The sequence below is a fragment of the Mustela erminea genome, chromosome 3, assembly GCF_009829155.1.
Source record: "Mustela erminea isolate mMusErm1 chromosome 3, mMusErm1.Pri, whole genome shotgun sequence".
NCBI lineage: Eukaryota > Metazoa > Chordata > Mammalia > Carnivora > Mustelidae > Mustela > Mustela erminea.
Window position 1 is genome coordinate 122,010,251 of NC_045616.1, and position 25,492 is coordinate 122,035,742.

The 25,492-nt window shown below is 52.5% G+C and overlaps 1 protein-coding gene across 4 annotated transcripts in view; it reads left to right on the forward strand.

Annotated features, from left to right (window-relative positions):
- The window catches only part of ANXA6 (annexin A6), a 46,730-nt gene extending 23,719 nt beyond the window's left edge, over positions 1-23,011 (forward strand). For 2 of the 4 annotated variants that reach the window (XM_032337271.1, XM_032337272.1), the window contains exons 12-26: positions 261-383; positions 1,424-1,482; positions 2,831-2,909; positions 4,561-4,642; positions 5,576-5,670; positions 6,236-6,349; positions 8,398-8,488; positions 9,157-9,236; positions 9,803-9,856; positions 14,971-14,988; positions 15,770-15,863; positions 17,018-17,113; positions 18,480-18,538; positions 19,860-19,982; positions 22,202-23,011. In XM_032337271.1, the coding sequence (XP_032193162.1) occupies positions 261-383; positions 1,424-1,482; positions 2,831-2,909; positions 4,561-4,642; positions 5,576-5,670; positions 6,236-6,349; positions 8,398-8,488; positions 9,157-9,236; positions 9,803-9,856; positions 14,971-14,988; positions 15,770-15,863; positions 17,018-17,113; positions 18,480-18,538; positions 19,860-19,982; positions 22,202-22,261 (1,227 nt within the window). In that variant the 3' untranslated portion in view covers positions 22,262-23,011. Of the gene's footprint in view, positions 1-260; positions 384-1,423; positions 1,483-2,830; positions 2,910-4,560; positions 4,643-5,575; positions 5,671-6,235; positions 6,350-8,397; positions 8,489-9,156; positions 9,237-9,802; positions 9,857-12,253; positions 12,324-14,970; positions 14,989-15,769; positions 15,864-17,017; positions 17,114-18,479; positions 18,539-19,859; positions 19,983-22,201 lie in introns of those variants that run through there. The other 2 variants (XM_032337273.1, XM_032337274.1) reach the window with 2 other exon arrangements.
- The last annotated feature ends 2,481 nt before the right edge of the window (positions 23,012-25,492 follow it).

Genomic DNA, 25,492 nt, shown 5'->3' on the forward strand with positions numbered 1-25,492 from the left:
CCATAAACAATCTGTACTTAGAGTTATACAGTTATGGTAAAATTGTCAAGGAAACCAAGGATGGACCTGACGTATGAAAGGAGGAAGGGGATTAAAGCAAGAGGGACACATAGGGAGCTTCAGGGGAAAGGCAATGTTTTGTTTCTTTTGTTCTTTTTTTAATGTGTTAGCACAAAAATTGTATTTTTCAACCAGCTGGGGGCTGTCAGCCGTCTGGCCTCCTCTCAGGTTCCTGTCCCCCAAACCCACTTGTCTTCCAGGGCCTGGGGACTCGGGACAACACCCTGATCCGCATCATGGTCACCCGCAGTGAGCTGGACATGCTTGACATTCGGGAGATATTCCGGACCAAGTATGAGAAGTCCCTGTATAGCATGATCAAGGTGAGCGGAGCCAACAGGGTACAGAGAGGAGCGGAGGGCTTGGGAACCACTCCTAGGAGGAAAGAACGGTCCTGAGGAGCTGGGAGTCTCTTGGGAACCCCAGGAGCCCCTGCCTCGTGGCACGTTCAGGGCACGTGAGACAACTCAACAGGGAAGCAAATGTCTGGTGGTGCTTATGAGTCAAGAAGCTCAAAAGGAAGGCGGACCTGGGTCAGGAAGGGCACGCGGGCGGAGTTAAGGATGAGGACTCCATCCCAAGGGCAGTGAGCTCAGGCTGCAGAAGTCAGGGTAGAACTCTTGGCCCCGGGCCACGTGATCTGTGATGACTGCAGTGTCCAGCCTCTGACACTTGGCCAAGAGACACATAGAGGGTTGGGTATTTTTCTTTTTGGGGGTGGTGAGTGAGATAAAGCTTTCTGAGTTCAAGCTATGTTCCCCGAGTGTTACAGATATTAAATGCAACAATGGTTCATGGGAAGTGTTTGGAAAAAGCTAGTGAAAGTAAAGACAAGGCAGCCTGTTGCCTTCAGAATTTCTCACAGCCTTTAATTGGTTAAATCCATCATGAAGCTCTGAGAGAGGCATAAAATACGCTACATCCATTGGTCTGGGTTTGGCGTTTCCTGGTGTTTTGGTTCATGGAACCCTATTTCCATGGACTATTTCACATGGGGGAGCTGGGCTGGGGATGGTCAGAGAGTAGAAGTGTGCTGGGGCTGGCTCCCACGGGCTCCACGTTCAGTGAAATCCTATGGGTAGCTTGAAAGTATCCCTGTTGGAAGTGTTTATACCACGGAAATTGGCAGATATTAGAAATTAGGGCTTTTTAACCTTCTCCCCTCCCCGAGAGCTGGTTGTTCAGGACTTGCCAGCACACCACTGCTTGGTGGTCTCTGCCACCCCAGACCAGAGGAGAGTCAGGATTGCCACAAATAAGTGTTCAGCCTTCCCCTATTTTGGGCTCTGCACAACCTCCCCTCCTTATCCGAGGGGAGCGCAAGGGTGAGAGGTCACCTTTCTCTGTCTCACTTTCTCCCCAGAATGACACATCCGGTGATTACAAGAAGGCTCTGCTGAAACTCTGTGGGGGTGATGATGAGTGAGTGGCTCCTGGACCCCGGGCTGGAGGGGGTGGCCTGAGTGGGGGGAGCGGTGGCAGGCCAGGCTCCCCTGGCCCTCATCCTGATGGATGCATGGACTGGATGAGCTTGGGGATTCCTCAGTGCCTGGTGAAAGTCTGTGAGTGTGTGTGACGGGAATGGGCTCTCCCAGACTGGGGGAGGGGTGGGGGTGTCTGCTCCCGTGGGGGTGTGGACTGGGAATCCAGAACAGGGGGGTCCAAGCCCCGCTACCTCGTAACTGCTTCCCATTTCATCATCTGTTCGATGGAAAAAATACAGGTGCCCGGTCTGCCTGCTCCTTTATCCAGCACGTTCGTGCCCAGTACGTTCTGGGACAGGCCTCTTGGCAGGGAAGCCCTGGTGAAGCCCCCAGCCCGGTGAGGCATCCGGACCAGGGCCTACATGTGGGGTCGTCACGGGATAGGGAAAGTCTCTGTGCCTGGGAACGCACAGATCGGGGCACCCTCCCAGACTGCGGGTAGAGAAGCAGAGGCCTGAGGGAGACCGTAAGGAGGAGGAGGTGAAGAGAGGCTCTGAAGGAGAGTGGGTGGAGGAAAGACCTAGAGACGACCACGTTCAGCCTGGTTCATTTCTGTACCTGATGCCGCACTTTTGCTGGGGCCGGGAAGAAAAGAGGGTGAGAGGTGGGCAGGGCCTGGGGGCCTCCTGCTGGCAGAAGAACCTCTCCTGGGGTAGTGGGAGCCGTGGGAGAGACGACACTGGGCGTGACTTGACCAGATTTGTGGACTAGGAGGGGAGCCATAGGTCCTCTGACTTTCTCTCCCAGAGCTTATAAGGATCCAGTGAAGTAAGGGATACGAGAACCTTCTGTTAACCTTTGACAAGTGCCTTGGGGGCTGATTTCAGTTCCGCAGACATTTACTCAGCATCTTGTAAGCCCAGGTGGTTTGCAGGAGGAGAAAGCGAGGGGACATGGCCGTAAGCTGGTAACTGAGCTTGTTTGAGAGGGGAGAGTTGGGTAGAAATCACTCAAATCACGAGGGAGAAAGGGGAGGACAGAGTATTCAAGAAATCCTCTCCTACTGGGAACATAAAGCCTAGAAGGCAGCTGGGCAGACCGAGCGTTGCAGGGGGTCTCAGGAGAAGGTAGAAGGTTTCTAAAAATGGAGGGGAGGCTCTGAATGGATGAGGCTTGATAGGAGGTAAAGCAAGATGGATTCACTTCAAGTGTGTGGCTGTGTGTGTGTGTGTGTGTGTGTGTGTGTGTGTGTCCTTGTCCGTATGCATACATGGCTGTTGCTGTGTGTGTGGTCTTGCCCACGATGACCTTCCCTTCTATCCTCTCCCCAACCCCCTCCATTCCAGTGCTGCTGGCCAGTTCTTCCCGGAAGCAGCGCAGGTGGCCTATCAGATGTGGGAGCTTAGTGCAGTGGCCCGAGTAGAGGTCAGACCCTCCCCACCTCCTGCTTGACCTCTTGACCACAAGCTTCCGGTCTTCTGCTCGCACCTTCCCGCTGCTCCGGTTGGCACCCAGCTGCCCCCTGGCGGCCAACCTGAGACATCGGTTCTCACATCTGAAGCTTCCTTGTCTTCCAGGAGTGCTGAGTTTGGTGGGCGGGCACTCTGCTGTGGGCCTCTGATTCCCGCCCTAACTTCTAACACGCAGGGGAGCGTTGGGGGCCCGCTGAGTACTAACAGGGCTTGCTGAACGGAGACATGTCTGGTTCTGTGGATGGGCCTGTGTCATCCTGGGTCAGACAGTTGGCCTCTGGAGGCTTCCAGATGATCTGTCACCCCTCAGGGCGCTGGGTGACTCGAGGTTGTTCTGACCATCCTGAGACCCAGGGTCCGCGGACGTACTGGGGGCTAACCATTCCAGGGACTAGTAGCCCTTGGTCCACGTGAAAATAATTTGGCAACGTTGCATTCTCTCTGTTACTCGTGGAGCCATTTTTGGCAGGTCCCTACCTCTCCCGGCCTCTGTCTCCATCTTTCGAGCGAGGTGTTAGACACGGCAAACTTAGTGCCTTCCAAGGGCTCTTGAGCGCTGATATTCTAGAACAGCATATCCCAAATTGCAAGCCAAGAAGTGTCATTGCAGGTGACTTTAAATTACTTAAGAAATGAATTCTTTCGGGTGAGGGGAGCCTTGGGGGCATTTGGTAACACCAAACCTCACATAGTGAGAGAGCGACTTTTCAATCCCAACCTCCTTCCTCATTCTGTCAGAGGGAGAGTCTGGCTCCGTGCCACCCTCACTGGCTTTCCTTTTTCACAAACTGAGCTGAGAGAGCTAGCTTCAAGTTCAGAGCTTTTGACAAGCAACGGCATCTGGTTAAATTTGGTGATATTTGACAAGACGGTATTTTCTCTTTATTACATTTATTTTCATGGGTTATCATCCGTCGATGGCACTTAAGACCAATTTTCTCTTTATGATAGTGATTCAAAATTCTTTCATTCATTAATCCACATAGCAAATATTTTTTGAGTGCTTACTTCTGTTGTAGGCACTCGGGATCCATCCAAGAACGAAATGAACAAAGCTCCTTGCCCTTCAGGAGTATTTAAATACACTTAAAAGTGAATGCATTTAAGTAAAACAGAAAAGAGGTTGAATTCAGGAGAAATATTGAGAAATAGAACAGGGTATATGCAAATAAGGAAACACTGAGAACCCCACTTAGGAGTGACTGAATTTGGGAGATTCTGTTCTGGGATTTCAGACATTTTGGTTGCCTTTTCAGGGGATGGGGATCTTAAAGAGGCAGGAGGGCCTTGGGGACAGGGCAGGATTCCGACAGGGACTGGGGAGGCCCCAGTGCAGCTAGGGCAGGGCTGACTCCTGGGGCAGGAAGCTGGCTTGACCAGCATTTGCCCTGCTCCCAGGTCTGGGTCTGTCTCTTGCCCCCTCTCCCTTTCTCAGCTCTAGGGCAGGGGTCTGTCTGCTGTGCCTTCACCCCTGCCTCTTTCCCCCGAAGCTGCTTGGTTTGGAGCTCATGGGGAAAGCTTCCCCTCTCTTGCATGCTCCTCTCTTGGCCTGGCCCCCGGGGGGGCCTCCAGACACCTGCTGAGGCTCTTTCTGCTTCTCGCAGCTAAAGGGAACCGTGCGTCCAGTCGACAACTTCAACCCTGACGCTGACGCCAAAGCACTGCGGAAGGCCATGAAGGGACTCGGTAAGGGGACCAGGAAAGGGTGGGTGGACTTCTGGGGCAGCAGGTGTGGCAGGCTGGGCAGTGGGCTGGGCAGGAGTGAGAGCGGAGGCCTAAACTAGGGTCCACAGAATGAGGAGGGTCCTGGCTCCATGAGTCTAGGCAGGAGTGAGGGGGGTTGTAAGGACCTGGGAATGAGCCCTTCCTAGAGGACCAAGGTGTCCCCCAGCCTGTCAGGAGCAGTGTCCTGGAGTAGAAGGAAGTACTAAGTCTTAAGGCCTGGGTTCTCCCCCTGGCTTTGCTTTCGACTCACTGTGACTTTGGGCAGGTCCTTCAGTGCCTCCAAAGCATCCATTTCCCGCACTATAAAGTAAGAGCTGCAGACCCAATTCTGGGATGGGAGTGCCCCCTGCTGGTTCCCCCTTCAGGGCCCCTGTTTGGAACTAGTGGGAAGAACTACTCTATGGGTGGATGGCCTGTTCTCAGAAAGGCCATCGGGGACAGGATCCGGGTTTGGCCTCCAACACTTTGCCCACCCCTGACCCTGCCCATCTAACAGCACCTCCCAGAGGCCTTGGCTTAAATCCTCCCCATCTGGGCCTCCTCTCCATTTGTCTCTTGGGAATGATAATAGCCCCCGAGCATGTCTAGGACTGAGATGACAGGTGTAAGAGTCCTTCTGAAAGGTGGAGTCCTGTGTGGAGTCCGAGGTTGAAGGCATTCATCCAGGAGTTCAGAGGTGGTATCCTGATGTTCTCAGAGTTGACATGCACTGGTTACAAGGACTTGGGCTCCAGCTCCCGGGAGCTGAAGAGAAAGGACACGAGGTCCCCATGGGATTTAGATGGGCAGGTTGGAAGGATCCCTTAGTAGCTACTCGGCCCCTTTGTGGCGTAGAGGGGATGGGGGAAGTGGGCTGTGGGTCTTCCTCTGAACCATGCAGCTTTGATGATTCAGGAACTGACGAGGACACCATCATCGACATCATCACACACCGCAGCAACGCCCAGCGCCAGCAGATCCGCCAGACCTTCAAGTCCCACTTCGGCCGGGTGAGGCCTCAGCCAGGCCCGGGGGGCTTGGCTCTCACAGCCAGTGCCCAAGTAGGGGCGGTCCTGGGGCCCCTGTGGTCATGTGTTCTTGGAGTATCTCCCTCATTGGTTTTGGGCTGCCTGCACCACATTCTGTCCGTCCCCCAGTTCCCCAGGATCAGCACCCATGGGGATGGCTCAGTGTGGGGCTGAGATGAGTTGCTTTCACACAGCGTTTTCTGGATCTCGAGTTCCAGAGGCTTCAAGGCCCCAAGGCTGAATGACTGAGATTATTGTGCCTTTGCAGCTGGCGAGCTTCCCTCACAGTGGGAATGATGTCCTTCAGCCCTCCCCCGCTTTCCTGTTCCACCTCCTTGCCTCCAAGGAGAGCCAGTCTTCCCTCTGCTTGGGGTTTTTGCCATCCTTTAAATAGTAAACCTCAGCAAAGACAGGTGTGGGTTCCCACTATCGCTATCCCCAGCATTCACCTGGAGCCCCCGATTCCTCATTCCATATCTCCTCCCTGTCCTGGGTCACTCGGGAACACGTGGTAATGCCTGCGTGACCTCGGCCCCCGTCTTCGTAGGACTTGATGGCAGATCTGAAGTCTGAGATCTCTGGAGACCTGGCGAGGCTGATTCTAGGGCTCATGATGCCACCGGCCCATTATGATGCCAAGCAGTTGAAGAAGGCCATGGAGGTATGGTGGGGGCACCAAAGGGATGTCCAGTATGCGGGTGTTGGGGGGACCCGGGGGCTCCCCACAAGCACAGGTGTGGATTGGCCATAGCTCCTTGGCAGAGCCCTTCCCACGCCCAATTCCAACTAGTGTGAACTACAAAGGGGATAACAGAGGTACAGGACTCCATCTGGTTTTAGACATGGCTGAATCCAGGGACTCAAATAATGTTACGTGGACTCTTGTCTCTCCCCTACCAAGGTTGTCTGTCTTCTGTGGTGGCTTTGCTCTCAGAAAGCCTTTCTCCTTCTTGTGGTCGGATGGCTTGTGCATGTATGTCCTTCTTCCCAGAAGTTCCACCAAAGTCCTGGCTTCCGCTCTGGCTGAAGTGAGGGCACATGCCCAGTAATCAGTGGTGTCAGGGGATCTCAAGGAGCAGCTAGAGAAAGCAGGATGGATCTGGAAGGGAAACAACAGCAGTCAGAGCCTGTATTCGAACTCACTGTGATGTTGGGCCCCTTACACTTTCTAAACTTCCATGCCTTCAGCTGTGAAACAGGAGCGATCATCCCTGCCCTTCAAGCATGGAGTGGGCCAGGCAAGGTCATGGGTGTGAAGGACATTGTTAACTCTGAAGACCTGCCCTTGCGGTTAATTAGCAAGAAAGGATGTGATGTCCCAGCCCAGCTGTTGCTAGAGCTGCTTGATTTCTCAGGGGACCAGCTGTATGGGGCTCCTCTCTGTCATCAGAGCATTTAGCGACCCGTCCTGGGCTCAGCTCCTTTTCTCACCAATCCACAAGGCAAGGCTATTGTCTTATCCCCATTTTACAGATGGGAAAGTCTGGCTCTGAGCCTCAGTCCCTTGATCAAAGTCACAGCGTTACAAGGTAACAGCTGGGATTCAGACCAAGTCTGTCTGGCTCTGGAGCCTGAGACTACGAGGACTTTGGGCCCCTGGAGGATTCAGAGAAGATCAGACATTTTCCTGGGCAAAGCAAATTGAGGTTCTCGTCCTTTTAAAATGCCTAGACAAGAAAAGCAAAGGATTTGAAAACGCGGAGTTTAGAGGTTGAAGGGAGCAGTGAGATAACCTGACCCGACCCTTCCCATTCCCACAATGGGAAACCGAGGGAGGCTGAGCACACCCAGCTAGCGGTCCGGCTAGCAGACCCTGCCCTAGGGAAGGGGCTAGACCCTGGGTCTTAGGATGCTCTGGGAATCAGGCTGTCCTCCCCCACATACATGCCTGCTTTGAATAAAGCACCTGTGAAGATCTCCGTCAGCCTCAGTCTCCTTCAAGTCAGGGCCCCGACGGACTGGCCACCCCACAGGAAGTAACCTCTAAGGGCAGTGAACGTGCCTTTCCTGTTTTTTACAGTTGGGGCTGCAGCGGCTTGTGCGGCAACTGGCACGTTGCAGGTGTTTAACAAATACTTGACTCTATCGATCTGTCCATCTCCTTTGCCTCCCTCCCCTCCCCCAGCGTGAGGACCTTTGAGCAGCTGCTTCAGTCCAAAGGACCTAACGGGTCTGTCCCTAGATTACTCCTCAAAGGCAAATATCAACAAATCCAGCATGTTTTTCCCTTAAGGCACGGAACCTTTTTTCTTCTGACAAAATCGTGTGTGAGACAATCTACCCAGAGGAAAAAAAGAAAGAAATGAGAAATCGCCTGTGATCCTTCACCCATCCAGAGACCACAGTCACAGTTATACTGTGAAGCATGAGCTCTGTTGTTTTTATACATTTACACATAAATATGTGCAGAGACATATGTGTGTGTGCCTTTTTATATACACGTGCCTATAGGCCATATTCTTTGCTTTTTAATTTTTGGTCCAAAGCAGTTCTCATGGGAGGTTCTGGAAATTTTGACAAGTCGGCATTTCCTGCCCTGATTGTGCTGTCTCTGGTCTGGGGGTGAAGAGAAAATCCAGGAAGGCCCGGTGATCCGAGCATTTGCCCCCTGGATGGTTTCTTAAACAGGGGCCTTCTTGGCCAGGGCCTCTCGAGTCTCTGCCTCGGGGTCAGGGCTGTGGTTAAGTCTTCTTGGTCTTGACCTTGTAGGGAGCTGGCACAGATGAAAAGACTCTCATAGAAATCCTCGCTACTCGGACCAATGCAGAAATCCGGGCCATCTGTGAGGCCTATAAGGAAGGTGAGTGTGGGAGGCCTTGGGGTCAGCAGCGCTGGGAGGCAGTGGGAGAAGCACCACCTCACCCCGCAGCTCTGCCGTTCTCCCCTCTCTCGGCCACGACGCTCTGCTAAGCCCATGGATATGCCCAGCCCTGTGTCTGAGGAAAGGGCGCCACAGGCAGAGAGTCCCAGCTGGAGGCGGGGAGTGAGGAGAACGTGTCCAGGCTGCTGGGGAGCAGGCAGGCAGCCGCCTGGATGGGCAGAAGTCAGAACGTTATTGTGAAGAACCTTCAGTATTGGTCAGAAATGTTTAAACTTTTCTCCTTGTCAGCAGCTCTAAAGTGGTTGACATTTTGAGCAGGGGACTGACAGGGCTAGAGCTGTGGCCAGAGCGGGTGGGTCCAGCCCCTGTCTGATGGGTGGGAAGGTAAGAGAGGGAAGATAGAATGACCATGAAGCAGGAGAGGCAGGGTTCCAAGAGCCCTCAGCTGGGATGGGGGCGGAGGCAATGGACTGGGGTGTCAGTGTGTCACGACCCATAGTGGTGTGGCCGAATGCTGCTAAAAACCAACCGCAAACGCCTTCATCCCCACCACCCCGGCCAACATGCTCTGGCTCAAGTCTTGAGCTTCTAGAAGCAACCCTCATCCTTAGCCAGCAGCTGCCCACAACTCCATTTCTCTGTTTCAGACTATCACAAGTCCCTAGAGGATGCTCTGAGCTCAGACACATCTGGCCACTTCAAGAGGATCCTTATCTCTCTGGCCACGGTGAGTGAGTTCATGGTCCCAGGTCCCACCTGGTCCCCCAGGGGCCCTGAAGCGGGGGCAGGGAGCTAGGAGCCCACCCCTGATGAAGAAAGGGTGTCCTCTCTACTTGCCTTCTCCGTCCCACTGCTGAGGCTGTGACTGGCTCGTGTGAGGCCTTCTCCCGCTGTTTACTTTTCAAAGCTGGCTTGGGGCCACCTTCTCCAGGCAGCCCTCCCTGGTGGCCCTCAGCCTGGCTTTCTGGGTCCCCAGTTGACAGGACGAGGCCATGTGGGCAACCCACGTTACCTGCAAGTATCCTTCACCATTGCTTGCGTTCCCGCAGCCCAGACACCAGGGCCTGACGCATGGTATTGAAGCTGCCTGTGTTTGAGTCGCCTTGGGCTGAGTGCCTTCAAATGTAATGTTCACCACAGCCTTCCCTCTGAGGGCAGGATCCCTGTCCCCGTGTTATAGCTCAGGAAGAGGGTTCTGAGAGGCAGAGAGGCTGAGCCAAGGGTCCTGTGGCTGCTGAGGGCCAAAGAGGGTGGATGTTTGGCAACTGACCTTTCTCACGGGTCCTGTTGCAGGGGAACCGTGAGGAGGCAGGAGAAGACCGGGACCAGGCCCGGGAAGATGCCCAGGTGAGAACCGTCCCCTCCCCCTCCAAGTGTCTCCAGCTGATGTCCGTCTTGCCAGGCCTTGGCTGTTCGGGAGCGGGGAAGGCTCTCTTAATTGGTGGATCCTTAGACTCAGGGACCCCTTGCCCCTTTCTACCCTTAGAAGTGAGACTTTGAGTATTTCCACAAATTTCGGAAGGATTCTCATGAGTGTGATGCTGGTCTTACGACATCCTGTGTCAAGAGTAGGCTGAGAGACCCCAGACCTTCAGAGCTAGAAGGGACTTACAGATCAGCCAGGTCAAACTCCTTATGTTACAGTGGGGGAAAATGGAGGCCCAGAGCGGGGGAGTAACTTCTGGAAGTCACACAGCAAATCAGTGGTCTAGGTAGAATTAAGCCAGAGGGAGCAGGTCTGGGGGCCTGCTGGAAGGGGACCTGGGTGCTAAAGGTCTCAGTTTCTTACCTATGAAATGGGACCAAGGTTGAGGGACATGTTCTGAGAGAGCCTAGAAAGTGAGTTCATCAAGGGCTGGGATCTTTGTTTTGTTCACTGATGTATCCCAAGTGGTCACATGGTCAGAACTCAGCCAATATTTGTTATTAAATGAATAGGGAGTCAGGGGTTCTCTTGGGTCACTTGACTGCTCGGTTTCTGCCATGCCCCCTAGGCTGGGGAGCTTGAGGTCTGGAGATGGTTTCTCATGGAGGGTAGACAAGCCCAAATCCCCCAAGGGTCATTATGGTTGGGCAGTCCCTCCTAAGGCCATATACACTGTCTCCACTCACCTGTGCCTTGCTCTATCCAAGGGTATGGTTTCTAGGTGGCTGGGGTGTGATTTGAACCCAAGCCCACCAAATCCTATGTTAATACAATTTGATACCTTCCCAAACCCAGTATGACAATTTCCCCGCAGCCTCCAGACTAGGGGGCTGCTGCTTTCCAGTTGTACAGCCCCCAGTTCAGAATGCAGCTGTCCGAAGCTACAGGGCTGCATTTAAGTGTGGTTTTTCAGCTGCATATGGGTGTGTTTACAAGGACTAGCCTGGAACCCAGCCCCTAGGGAGGCCCGTTGAGGCCACGTTTCATTCGCTTATTCAACATGTATGTATTAAGTACTACTACAGACTGTCCCATTGCACCCTTGAGGGCCTTTGAACCTGGCTTCCTCCTTAGAGCTCACCCCAAATCCATCCTCTACCCTGAAATTCATCCTCTAGGGAACGCTTCTGCCTGGGCCCTACCTATGGGGCTGTGCTTCCAGTTGTTGCCAGCAGGGGGCAGTGGTGGGCTGCAGCCACACCTTGCAGGCGCCGAGGGGTGAGAGAGAACCTGGGGAGCAGAAACTAGGGAACCCTGCCCAACTCAGCTGCCCATCCAGATTCACAGGTGCTGGACCCGGATTAGTCTTAGTGTGGACTCATTTTCTCGGAGTCAGAATATTCGGTTTCTAAAGTAAGACCTATCCTTTGTAGAAACTCTAGAAAACAGATAAGCCTAAACAAATACATACATACATAAACTCATAAATTAATATTCCGCGAATACCATTCATATTATTTTTAAAAACCAACGTCACTTAATGGCCATGTCCTATTCCACTTAAGAAGCTACTACCAAGCTTTATTTGGGCAGCGCTCTTCCCAGTCACCAACTCTCCCCTCATACGCAGGAACGTTTTCCTTAGCTAGGTTTCTAGAGGTGAAACGCGGACGCCTGAGGAGAATGTACACAGAAATGGAAGGCGTTCGATCTGCAGAACACAGGGGGACCTGGTCCTTTCTGTGCCATGCCTCCTCCTTCCCACACTGTCCCCTAGGCGTCTAGCATACCCCGAGCTCTTGGAGGTCCGTGTCTGCGACCACTGTGCGAACGAGTGTGCCGTGTTCACCTGCCATCCCATGGGGATTGCTGACTGCTTCCCTTCCACCCTCCGTGTTCCAGACAATAACACAGACAATCTAAACCAGAGGGAAGTGAAGACCTGTGGCTAGTTTGGGATGATTCGATCCCCAGGCTGTTATTTTTGAATATACAGTTTTGTTGAACTAGAACCCAGACACGATGCTTTCAGCCCATTGAAAGCCTCCACCTTAGTGGCTCATGGCATCATCATGGACGTGTACAACCATCACCAGTCCATTTTAAACCATCTCATCACCCCCAAAGGGACCCTGAACACGTTCCTCGTTTCCTCCCTGCCCTCCAGCCCTGCGGAACCACTAACCTACTTCCTCTCTCTGTAGGCTCACCTATTTCATATAAATTGCGTCATACGATACATGGCCCTTCATGACTGGTTTCCTTCCCTTAGTGTGTCCAACATTCGTATTTAGCCTATATCGGTACTTCATCCCTTCCCGCTGCCAAATAATACCTCATTGCATGGCCGCATCACTTTTTTTTTGTCCATGCATCAGCTACTTGACATTGGACTACTTCTCAAGAACAGCGCTGCTTGCTGTCAACACGCGTGTCCGTGTTCTGCGTGTACATATATTTTCATGTCTCTTGGGTAGATAGAAGTGGAATTGCTGGGTCATAGGATAACTCTGTGTTTAGATTTTGGAGGAACTTCCCAGGTTACTTTTTGTAGCCTATTAGCTAGGCTAATAGGGAAAAGTCTTTGTGTTATTTGAAAAATTGTTCTGTTTTGTTTTGTTTTATTTATTTATTTATTTGACAGAGATCACAAGTAGACAGAGAGGCAGGCAGAGAGAGAGGAGGAAGCAGGCTTCCTGCTGAGCAGAGAGCCCAATGCGGGGCATGATCCCAGGACTCTGGGATCATGACCTGAGCCGAAGGCAGAGGCCTTAACCCACTGAGCCACCCAGGCACCCCTGAAAAATTGTTTTAATAGCCTACTGCATTTATCATATTGCACATATCATTACAGATGCTCTGACAAAACAAATATGTCTGGGGTCCTCTGACCCAAATAAATGACAGATGGCACATTAGATTCCTATTTATTTGCCTTTTTTTTTTCTTTTTTTAGAGAGCGAGAGAGAGAAGGTGGGGAGGGGCAGAGAGAGCGAATCTTAAGCTGGCTCCATGCCCAGTGTAGAACCCTACGCAGGGCTCCATCTCATGACCCTGAGATCATGACCTGAGCCGAAATCAGGAGTCAGACACTTCACCGACTCAGCCACCCGAGTGCCCCCTTTTGTTTGATTTTTAAAATATCTCCCTCGGGGTGCCTGGGTGGCTCAGTGGGTTAAAGCCTCTGCCTTCGGCTCAGGTCATGATCCCAGGGTCCTGGGATCAAGCCCCGCATCGGGCTCTCTGCTCAGCAGGGAGCCTGCTTCCTCCTCTCTCTCTGCCTGCCTCTCTGCCTACTTGTGATCTGTCAAATAAATAATAAATCTTTAAAAAAAATAAAAATAGAAAAATAACATATCTCCCTCTCTTTAAAAAACAAACAAACAAAAAACAGGTATTTTTTTTAGCATCCCTTTTTAAAAATGGCGGTAAAATGCACATAACACATAATAAGGCATGACACATCGTAAAATGTGCCATCTCCACCATTTTCAAGTGTACAGTTTAGTGACTGTAGTGCATGTCCCCCTTGCTGTGCAACCATCACCACCATCCGTCTCCAGAACTCGTTTTCTCTTGTAAAACTAAAACTGGGTCCTCATTAAACAGTAACTGCCCCTCCCCTTCCCCCAGCCCCTGGCAACAACCAACCCCTTCTACCTTGTCTCTCTGAATCTGACTATAGGGACCGTGTGTAATTGCAGTCCTGCAGTATCTACCCATTTATCACTGGCTTATTTCACGGACCATAATGTCCTCAAGTTTCAGCTAGGTTTTTAATACAGAAAGGGATGAAAAAAGTCCAGAAGAATCCCGTGATCCCCATGGCCCCGATAACTTCTATTGAACATTAAAATAAAACATCGAAAGGACACATTTGCTTGTTGAGAAAATGGAAACATAGAATTTCAGGAAAAATCAAATGCAAAAGCTTTCCCAGTCCTTCTCCTCAAAGGTAACCACCGCCCGTGGCACCTTGACCATGCCTGTAGCATGACTTCCCAGCAAATATGTAAGAGTGAGGGTGCCTTTACCTTTTCTTATCCAGATAAAGGGAACACTGTTGCAAACAATGTGCTCTGCTTTTGTTTGGCTTAATTTAAGGGGAAACTCTCCTTCTCAGTACTGTAGACTCATTCTTTTGAATAGCTTTGTGGATTTCCATTATTGGATAACCATAGTTTGTTTAACAAATCATCTATTGGTAGTTTCCAGTTTTTCCTCTATTACAAAGAATGCTGCGGTGAACACCCTTTCCTGCTATCTTGAAAGGCTTTGGCCCATGTGTCAGTAAAGGCACATTCCTAGTGATGTCATTGCTTGATCAGATGTCATGTGCATTTAAAATTTGGAAAGACGTTGCCCACGTATATAATGAGAAGAGCTTTCTAAAGCGTAAGGCTATTGTGAAGTTTATAAGGAGGATGGTTGGGGTCTGCCCAATAGAATCAAGGGCTCAGCAGAGTTTCAGGGAGACGGGTAAGAGCAAAACCCAGTCTGGGGCCCCCAGGGCGGGCTGTATTTTTTTCCCAGACACTCCAAGGCACTACTCCTTGCCCAACAACATCATGTTCTAAGGACTCAGCATAACGCAGTGACCGAGTCACCCTTGTGAGATGACTGGACCGCTGGCATTTCCCCCACCTGGTTTTGGCTGTGCCCCCCACCAGTCTCCTGCCCTCCCAGCCTCAGCTTCCCTGTCTCTCCTGCCTGTAACACGAGGGGGTAAAATGATGGGTCCCAGACCCCTGGTGGTAAAGGATGTGGGGGATTCAGGGCTTCTCTTCTCACTTCTGGGCCGCTCTGCGGAGACAAGCAGGCTGAGGGCTGGAGTCACCCTCGGTGGCCGGGAGTGACAGTTAGAGTGCCCTATTCTGTGTCCTCCCCAGCCCCTCAGGCAAACACTTTAAAATTAATTCCCAGGCCTGTCCCCATTTGGGACTCCAGCCCAAAGATCAAGGAAAGGTGTTTTCCCTCTTCCCTCCCACCCCCCCCCCCCCCCCCCCCCCGTCCCCAGGGCCCCAGAGCCACCTCTCCCGGCCTCCTCTGACTCAGCCTTCCCTCTCTCCCTCCTCTCTCTCCTCCCTGCTCTCAGGTGGCTGCTGAGATCTTGGTGAGTGACCTGTTCTTCACGGGGATGTTCGTGGCTTCTCTGAGTGAGGGCTGAGTGGCTGTGTCTCTGGGTGGGCTGAGCGGCCAGTCAGGCAGTGGTTGGGGACCTGCCCGTAGGTTCTCTCTCTCCCTTTCACAGCCTCTTAAGAGCCCCACTGGGTAAAAAATGGGCCAGGCAAGTGTTTCCCAAATTTCAGCCACTTACCTCCCACATGATTCGTGCTATATACCACCAGCTTTTGAGTATTTTTCCTTAAATGGATCCTTTTTAATCTGAAATGAATTATTTTAATGTCAATTAAAATTTAGTGTCGATATGAACGGGACTAGTGGATGGCTGGAAGGTCCTCGTGGAAACATATATATGCAGCGTGTTATATGTTTGCCCATGTAGACTCTTGGGGAAACACTTGGCTAGGCCATTTTCCTTGCAATGGACAAACCCTCTTCCCCAGAGGGCCTTTCTGGAGGGCTTGAGAACGGAAGGACTCTGGGTCCCCATGCCCAATGCCTGTTTGCGCTCCCTTGGGCCCCAGTCTCAAGGCCCTGGGGCCAAAGCAGAAGTACCCGGTGCAGAGCACCCCCGTGTCAGTCCAGAAGGCTCCTGAGAACTGGACAAGGGGATGGAGGGTTAGGGAAGAAGGGGCCAATGTCAGCCTCCTTAGTTGGGATGACCCAGTTTCTGACCACCCTCACCCCAGGCAAAGACATGAAAGTGAGTAATAACCAAGGCTTTCTGGTGTCTTCCCTCCCAAATCCTTCTCCCAACCTGGGATCCGCAGGAAATAGCGGACAGACCCAGCGGAGACAAGACTTCCCTGGAGACCCGTTTCATGACAATCCTGTGCACGCGGAGCTATCCACACCTCCGGAGAGGTGAGGTCTCAACCCCTCCCCTTCCCGATGCTGCAGGAAGGTCCCCAAATCCGACGGGAGCCTCTCCGCTCTCTGTGGCGAGAAGAGCCAGGTGTCCACACACCCATTCCTTACCCAGCACCGGAATGTTGTGGCTGGTAGGGAGTCTGGCCCTGACTCTGCACCTGACCCTCAGCCTTGGGCCAGCACCCATTACCTCCTTAGGGAAGCAGGTGGGATGCCTGGGATACAGGATGGCTGGTGCCTGTCAACCCCAAGGCTACTCCAGTAGACTGGTGGTGGCTGCCTCCAGAGGTTCAGGGTCATGACCCTCTGGCAATGTCTGCCAGGAATAAGGCCACAAGGCGTGCTGATGGCACCAGGACCAGCCACACGTCTTGGAACCCCAAGCGGCCACATGCACAGGGCGCACCTGACATTAGTTCATGAAATGCCCTGGCCACTAGGTCATTTTATGGTTTAACATGGATTTGCCTGGCACTTTTCAGTAAAATACATAAGGTACGTTAGCATAGTGGCTGGAAGAATGGACTTGGGAGCCCGATTGCCTTGATTTGAATCTCCCCCTTATCAGCTGTGTGACCTTGGGCAAGTTAGTGAATATCTGGGCCCTCACTCCCTTATCTGCCAATTGGGATTTTAGTTCTACCTCACATGATTGTTAATAAAGATACAGAAAATACAATGCATGAAAAGCACTTAGCATAATGCCTGGCACGTGATGACTTCCTCCCTGTTTTCATTATGATTACTTACATTAATCTAGATCCCAGCTTGACACAGGAGGAAGGGGAGGCCCAGAAGGGGGTAGGGGTTCTCCCAAAGTCATTCAGTGGGAGGCAGAGCCTTTACCAGGACCCCAGCTCCTTTTGCTACCCCAGCCCACATTCCTAGAACTCGTCCATTCCTAGAACAGCGTCTGATTTGACACAGATTTGGCTCTGAGCCCAAGGCAGCCTCGAGGTCAGAATTTCCCTCCCAACCTGATCGTGCCCAGCGCACTTGGGCCTGGGCTGCAGCCGTACCTGCTGTCCCTTTCCCCTTCCGTGGGACATGGCCTGGGAGGGGAGCTGGGTGGGCGGGGCAAGGGTGATCTCCCCCAACCCTCTGAATTGAAGCTCACCCCCCACCTGTGGGGCTTCTCTTGGGGCCAGTCTTCCAGGAGTTTGTCAAGATGACCAACTATGACGTGGAGCACATCATCAAGAAAGAGATGTCCGGGGACGTCAGGGACGTGTTTGTGGCCATCGGTAACTGATGGATGTCCCGGGAAAGGGCTGGGGGTGCTGGGAACTTGGCCAGATTCCCTGGACAGGGGTGGCCTTGGCGGCTTCCAGAGCTCCTCTTACTGGAGAGTAAACCCCAGCATTGTGGGGGTCCTGTCAGCATGTGGTAGGGGGTGTTAGTGTGAAGACTTGTTCCAGGCTGCAGGGCAGGATGATGGAACAAGCTGTCCCAGGGGAGGTCATGGGGAGGGCAGGGAGGGGCCCTGTGTTCTGCAGGACCAGGGTGTGCACACCCACGCACGCATGTGCACTTACACACACACACGTGCATACCATACCTGGAGAGTTAGGAAGGTTGGTGTGTGGCTTCCTGAGCCAGTACATGACACACCCCAGGTGACTGTGCCCTTGGGGTGTGCATCTCCAGCCCCTTGCCCCCTGCCCTCCTCACAGACACACTTTTATATCCAGAGTCATTCTGGATTTCAGATACTGGTATCTGACTCCTGTTCCTTAAGCTTCCTGAGACACCCCTGTGTAGGCACTGGAGCCTTGAAATCCAGCAGCTGCTGAGGGCTAGAGCCCCCCAGGCCTTGGGAAGGGGCTGGGACTGGTACAGCCAGGCAGCATTATGTGGGGGGTGGGGTTGGTGCATGGGGCGCAGAGCTGCCAGTGCAAGCTGGAGTGGGCAGGCTCTGGAGCAACACAGCCCCGGGGTGGGCACAGTGCCTTAAATCACACCAATAGACAGTCATCCGCGGGCCTGGTCTTCCTGTCCATCAGTTGCTCTCCAACATGAGGCTGCCCCAGAGTAGGCAGACCCAACCATGCTGGTTTGTACTAAAACCAGGAGCATCCGTGGCGGAGTGGGACAGGTTGGTCACCTCCCTTCAGAGTTGCAGTCTGAGCGCATCTGTTATGGGCCATTCGAGTTTGCATTTCTACCAAGTTCCCAGATGCTGCTGCTAGAGCCATCCAGGAACCAAGCTTTGCGAGCCAGTGCTCAAAATATTTCTGGGGTCTGAATTTGGGGGGTGGCACCTAAAACCCAAGTTTTCAACAGGTTCTCCAGTGATTCTCAGGCCCTTTGAAGTTTGAGGCCCTGTGCCTTGGGTTTCTTCCCTTTGAGTCCTGACTGATCTCGGTTAGCTGCAAGCCCTGTAGCAAGAAGGGAGTTGTAACCCAGTGAGAGCCAAGCTGAGGGATGGGCCAGAGGAAGAGGAATCGGGAAGGGGGAGTGAAGGTATCAGGCCTTGGGTAAGACCCTGGGATTGGCTGTGACCTTCCCAGTCCCAGGCTGGAGGGAGAGGGGGTGGGAGAGGCCAGCTCAGCCCATGGTCTAGGCACACCGCCTCTGACCAAGTTCCCTGCATTTCTCTCATCCTACCAGTCCAAAGTGTCAAGAACAAGCCTCTCTTCTTTGCTGACAAACTTTACAAGTCCATGAAGGTAAACAAACTTGCTTGTTTGTTCCCTTCCCTTCAGGTCCTTCTGCCCACCCACAAACACAGCTGTGTGCGGTCCCCCCAGCCCCGGCCAGGACTTCTGGCCACTGTTTCTGCCCCCTTGATGCTTAGCAGCATCTGCCCCGTGTCTGACTCTAGGATAGTGATTTTGTCCCCTGGGGAACCTTTGGCCATGTTCAGATGCATTTTGGTCACCACCACTTGGGGAGTGTCACTGCTGACATTTGGTGGGACAAGAGCGGAGGGTGGGGGATGCTATTAAACATGCTACGATGTACAGGATGGGTCCCCCAGCAAAGAGCGACCTGGCCCCAAAGGCCCAGGCTGAGAAACTCACTCCGGGGACACTGGGCTGAGTCAGATCCAGTCTCTGCCCTCATGGAGCGCACAGTCGAGCAGTGACAGTGTCTCCTGTGACCGATGATTAATTACAGAGGCAGCCAGTGCTGGGCGCTGGGACTAGCCCTGGCTTCCTGAAAACCCAGGCTGCTGTGGCCACCTTCTCAGCCCAGCGAGGGGTATCTCAGCTGCTAACAGAGTCTGGGCAGGCTGTTCGGTGGCCTGAAACCCTCCTCCACCTACAGCCTCAGACATGATGGCCATGTATTGAGCACCCACCAAGCTAGTGTCCCGGAGCTCCCTCGGGGCTGAAGTGGGCCCTGACTGCCCACACATTCCATGTCCTGCGCCTGATCCGTGGGCCCCCTCTTCATTTCCCTTTAACTGCTTTATCAGATTACCACAGACTGAGTTATTTTCTCATGGTTCAAGAGGCCAGACATCAAAATTGAAGGCATCAGGTTCCTCCTGGAGGCTCTGAGGGGTAAACTCCCATGGGTCTCTCCTAGCTCCTCGTGGTTGCCAGGAATCCTGGTGTTTCCTGGCTTGTGGGCACGTCCATCAGGCTTTGCCTTTATCCTCACTCAGCCTTCTCTGTGTGTGTACCCATGTGTCCCCTTCTTACAAGGACACGAGTTGTTGAATTTGGGGCCCACCCTAATCCAGTGTGCCCTCAACTCATTACATGTGTAAAGACCCTATTTCCAAATTAGGCCCTGTCACAAGGTTCCAGTTGGATGTGAATTCTGGGGGCACACCATTCAACTCTAACAGCTTGTTTTTGCCGGTCTAGCCAGTCCCTGGGGGAATCTGGGTCAGCACTACTTGCAGAAGACTGAGGCAGAATGCCTCACAGGGTTTGGGAGGGAAAAGGAAGGGAAGCAGAAGGACACCTAGGAGTTCTTGCCTAACCCGACCCTGTTTCCCCTCCTGCCCTCTGTCTCCCTCTCCCCTGGTCCCACCAGGGTGCTGGCACAGATGAGAAGACCCTCACCAGGATCATGATCTCCCGGAGTGAGATCGACCTGCTCAACATCCGACGGGAGTTCATTGAGAAATACGACAAGTCTCTCCACCAAGCCATTGAAGTAAGGGGGAGTGGCTGGACATCAGTAGGGGAGGGCGGGAGGAGCATCACATTCCTGAGCGTGGGATTACAAATCCCTCCTATTCCCAGTCTTTTTCTGAGTTCTCTCTGACAGCAGAGATTACTGATTCATGAAAGACCTACTTCACTGTGTATACAAAAATAAATTCCAGGTGGCTCAAAGGGTTATAATGAAGGACTTCTAAATAAAACAGCCCATCTTGGAGGGCTGCTTTCTTTTTTTTTTTTTTTTTTTTTTTTTTTTTTTTGGGTGGGGGGCTGCTTTCTAAAGACAACTTTGTTGGGATGCCTGGGTGGTGCCGTCGGTTAAGTGTCTGCCTTCAGCTCAGGTCATGATCCCAGGGTCCTGGGATGGAGTCCCACATTGGGCTCCCTGCTTGGTGGGGAGCCTGCTTCTCCTTCTGCCTGCTGCTCTTTCTGTTTGTGTGCACTCTTTCTCTCTCACACACAAATGAAAAAAATCTTTTTTTTTTTTTTTTTTAAAGATTTATTTATTTATTTATTTGACCGGGGGGGGGGGGGGAACACAAGCAGGGGGAGTGGAAGAGGGAGAAGCAGGCACCCCACTAAGTAGGCAGTCCAATGCGGGGCTCCCAGGACCCTGGGGATCATGACCTGAGCTGAAGGCCGATGCTTAATGACTGAGCCACCCAGGCACCCCTAAAATGAAAAAAAATCTTAAAAAAATAAAGATAACTTTATTGACACATAACTTATATACCATAGAGTGCACTTATTTTAAGGTGCATTTAATATTTTTTAGGAAATTGAAGGAGTCATGCATCATCTCCACAATGCAGTTCTGAAACATTTCCAGTGCCCCTTTAAGATACCACACCCCTTATACCCGCTTACTTATTTCCACCCCTGCTGTAGGCACCCATTGGGTGACTTTCTATCTCTATAGATTTGCCTTTTCTGGGTATTTCATAGAAATAGAGTCACGTGGTATGTGGTATCTGACTTCTCTCACTTACACAGCCTTTTTTTTTTTTTTTTTTTTTTTTTTTTTTGTCTTCGATGTTGGCCAAGATCTTAAAGTTTGATACTGGTCTTGGCTGACAGCCTGTGGGAAATGTTATAGCAGCTTCACCCAGACTTGGTGGGGGTATACACTGCTAGCACATTTTTGACGGGTAGTTGGGCAGTTTTCAGAATTTTAAACACATACGCTTTGAACTTGGTGATTTTCGTGTGGGAATTGATCCTACAGACAGAGCTACACGTGTTCCCAACGATGTGGAGGAGAGTGTTTATGCCAGCATTGTTCACAGGAACAAAAGACTAGAAGCCTTCCGGACAGAACTGGTTAGAGAAAGTGTGGTACATCCATAAGATAGGATATAATACAACCATGAAAAAGCATGAGCAGCTCCATCTGCTGATTTGGGATCTTCTCTAAGTCAGAAGGGTATGAATGCTGTGTGTCCATGTGTGTAGAAAAGGGACATTCTGTACCTATACTTGTTAGCACATGCACAGACTGTTGCTAGAAACCCAGACACCAGTCACCATGCCTCTCTCTTGATTTGGGGAAAAAGGTGTCAGGGGTGGGAAGTTTTTTATTGTGAAATCTTTCCTTTAACTTACCTTGTTTATAATAGTGATTTTTGAAATAAAAATTACAAAAGTAAAGAAAAACAACATGTATCATAAAAATGACAGGAGACAATAACAGGAGGGAGAGTCTGGGCTCCCAGCACTCTGCTGTAGGCCTGACGTTATGATGCATCCTAAAGGCAACGATGTTCCTGTAAATTCCTGCAAGGGCCTGGTGCTCAGTAAGGGCTCCATAGTGTTGGTTCAAATGAGATGTCTCGTTCACATGTGTCAATGGATGTGGGAGGAGGAAGGCAAGAATCAAGGGCAGGAACACTTTATAGAGGAGGGAGCATCCAGGGGCAGGCAGGATTTGGGGCTGGTGCAGAGGGCCGGCTGGTCAGAGGAATGATAGATATTAACGTAGGAAAATGAACCAGGGTGCCCCCACAAGAGAGGGGGTAGGTGAAGCCAGCCCACAAAAGGCCTTGAAGCCAAGCTGAGAGCTTGGACCTTTTCCTGAGGGTAGCGAGGACCCGTAGAAGGGATGTAGTCATATTTATGTGTTCGGGAGACATTAAGCTGATAGCCACTGGGAGGAAGGGGCGTTGAGGCCATCAGGACTGCTTTCTCTCACTGCTTTTCCTCTGCTCCTGCCAGGGTGACACCTCTGGAGACTTCCTGAAGGCCTTGCTCGCTGTCTGTGGGGGCGAGGACTAGAGCCACCAGCTTTGGCCAGCACCTCTGCCGAGAAACGGTCAGCAGCACCAGCCGCCATGACCAAGCCTGATTGCTCCAGCTCCCGGGATGAAGGAAGGGATAGGGGTGGGGGGGAGGGGGTCATGGGTGGGCTCTTGTCTTCAGCCGGGGTTTAGGGAAGGCTCCCATTCCCACGGGCCACTGAAGGCCCAGCACGGTCACTCCTGCTCCCGTGTGAGCAGCTGAAGATCCGTAGCCACAAATCCCGTTCATCTCCACTCCCCATCTTCCTCCTCTGCCTTTCCTGGCTTCCATCCCTCGCTGCGGCCACTGCCCTGGTTTGGGCTTTGTCAAATCCAAAAACATACTGAGCCTCTGCCTGTGAAATGAGTGGAGTGTGTGCTTTGAGCCATGGGGTATGGTGGCCGGTGCCAGCTGAGTGTTCCAGGGGAGGGGACAGACAGTTCATGTCTTCCTGCCAATTGCCAGACCTCCCACTGTTTCACCACACCCTCATTCAGGTTTTTGTGTGAAAGACGGAACCAGGCGTCTGGATACCTTCAAATTTGTGTCACCACACATGTGCTTTCTAGCTTCTGGCCAATTTCTTTCCCTCCCCGAGTCTCTACTTTCTTATCTACAAAATGAGAGAGTTGGACAAAAGAATGTTGACTTTCTCTTCTAACATTGACATTGTAGGATGTGCCCCCAAATCATTCCCTTTCCACTGGCCTCTTTAAGTAAAAATAGACCTATAGACACAGAAACACATTTCATTTGGGGATCTGTGTTTTTGTCCTAGCCCTGCAGCCTGAGGTAGGCACCTGCCCAGGAGTAAGTCCTAACCTCATCCTCTTGCCTGGGAATCCCAGGTGAGAGTGAGCCAACATCCCGCCTGGGCAGGCCGGCCCCACCCCCTCGAGCTCTCGGCTCCCCTCTCCTCCCTCTGCTGCCTGCGCGTGGCTCTGTGCGTTCTTCATCCATTACAGCCAAACCCAGACTTCCTCCTTAGAGCTGTTCAAGGGCACCAGATGCAATCGTGACCTGGGGAGGCCTGTGGAAAGTTTCTACTTTGTGCAGATCACTGATAAGCAGCAGGCTCAGCTGCAGCTTCTCTGTCTCCCTCCCGAGAGCTGTGTTTCTGCTCTGAGACTTGGACGTGAAGCGGTCCCTCGAGTGCCGTGAGGGCCCTGCTCCCTGTCCCGACTGGCCTGACCTATTTTGGCAGTTCAGAGCCTGTTTGCTACAGTAGGTGTGCAGGGATCACAGGGTTTGGGCCAGCCACTGCCCTCCCCAGGCATCTCTAGTGAGAGGATGGCCCCCCCAGTTGTAAAGAGCCCCATCTTCATCTCTGCCATAATGATGCTGAAAGCAAGACTGTCCCTCCACTTCCTTCCCTCCACCCGGCTGTGAACCCAAGCAATAGGAGGGTCCGCTGAGAGCTTTTTGGGGGGATTTGCCCAACTTCACGCAACTGTTACCAAAAGATAAATTAACAAGCAATTAAGAGCTGTGGAGTCAGACCTTTGCTGCTAACCAACTGTGAGCCTTTGAGGAGGAAATGAGGTGACACCTGTGAGCACTCAGCAGGGGCGGGCCCTGCCTGGGGTCGGCTGTCAGCACCACCAGCTCAGACACAGGCCCCACTGTAGGAGATGATGAGTAGACCCCGAGGTTTTCTGAGCTCTCTTGTCAAGAACTCAGCAGCAGATCACAGAGGCATCCAAAGACAAACAGGAAAGTGCCTTAAAAATGTGTGCTAAGGGGAAAAAAAGCTCTGGAGTCCAAAGGAAAGAGTGATGGAATCCCAGGGAATAGAAGCAGGAGGCTCCCTGAGGCCAAGGGGAACACACAAGCAGAGAGACCAGGAATTTCTAGACTCCCCAGAAACCAGGAATGAGGAGAGCTCACAGAGCGCTTACAATGTACGAGACCCTTCTAATTCCTCACCATGCAGCTTTCACTTACTTTTCAGTGTAAGTGGGCTGTAGTCTGGGGCTGGTCTCTTGTAGGAGGGAGACCCTCAGGGTTTGGGGGGGCAAGGCTGATGAGATTAGAAATGGGAATTTACATCCAACGACAGAGGCCATCAGCGTTTTCTCTTACAAGGTTGGCCAGGGAGAGGTCCTTTGGAGGGAAGGCTAACCTCGTGCTTGAGAGCACTTCAGAAAAACCTGTGAAGGAGGGGTGGCCGGATGGGAGGCTGTTGCAGTGATCCACTTAAGACCCAGGTGCCTGCAGAACAAACCGCATTTTCCCCTGGAGCTGCAGCAGAGGAGGGAGTGGCTGCTGTCGGCTATTCTCCGCTATCCGAAACCCAGCACCTCCCGCCGTCATTCAGTCATTCACTGGAGCAGCTTCTACTTACTGAAGGCCTCCCCTGGGCCCCTCCGTGGCACATGCCTGATGCTAAAGCTACAACACGGAAAACTGTGGAGTCCTGATCCCTAAGAGCTGACCTGAGTGTCCCTCCCACCCATCCTTCTCCAAAGTACGGTGTTGAGGGACACCGGGCCAAAGTTTAAAGGACACAAGTGGCAGGAACTAAATTAAAACTAAAAGGAAAGAGAAAGCAGAAGCCCAGACCACTGCTGTCTCAAAGCGGGAGAAAAGGAGGATGGTGGTGATGTATTCGGTGTGGAAGGGGCCCTCGGAAAGTCTCACCTCCCTCTCCCACTCCTAGACAACTGTCACTCCCACAGAGGAAGCGACTGGCCCCAGGGCACTTGGCACTGAAGCGGAGGACCGAGGTGGAGCCTCCCAGTCCTGCCAGGTCCCAACCTTCTGGCACTGACCTTCCTCTTGCCCTGGACCCTGGCCTCTCCCTCCCGCGGCCACGCCCCCGCCCCCGCCCCGCCTCTAGCTCCTTGCTCCGCCTCCTGCCTCCACGCCTGCATTTTCCCCTCCGAGGGAACACTTCTCAGAACCCCTAAACCGGGGTGCTCCAACCTCAGTCTTTGGGGCCACAAGGAACTGTCTCAAGTGACCGGCGGGGAGGGGGTTTCCGGGCACCGCTGGGGCCACACTTCAGCTGTCGGAGAGCAGCGTGAGGACAGCTGGCTGTTGGAAGCCCCATGAAGAGTTCCCCCGCTTTGCGGAGCCACCAGTCACCTCGGGAGGAGCAGCTTCTCCTCCGCAGCCCAGACTTCCTTTGAGGTAGTGCTCGGGATCACCCCTGTTCTCCTAATGAGGAAACTGAGGGACCAAGCGGTGAAGCAAACTGGCCAAAGGTACAGGCGACACACCAGGGAC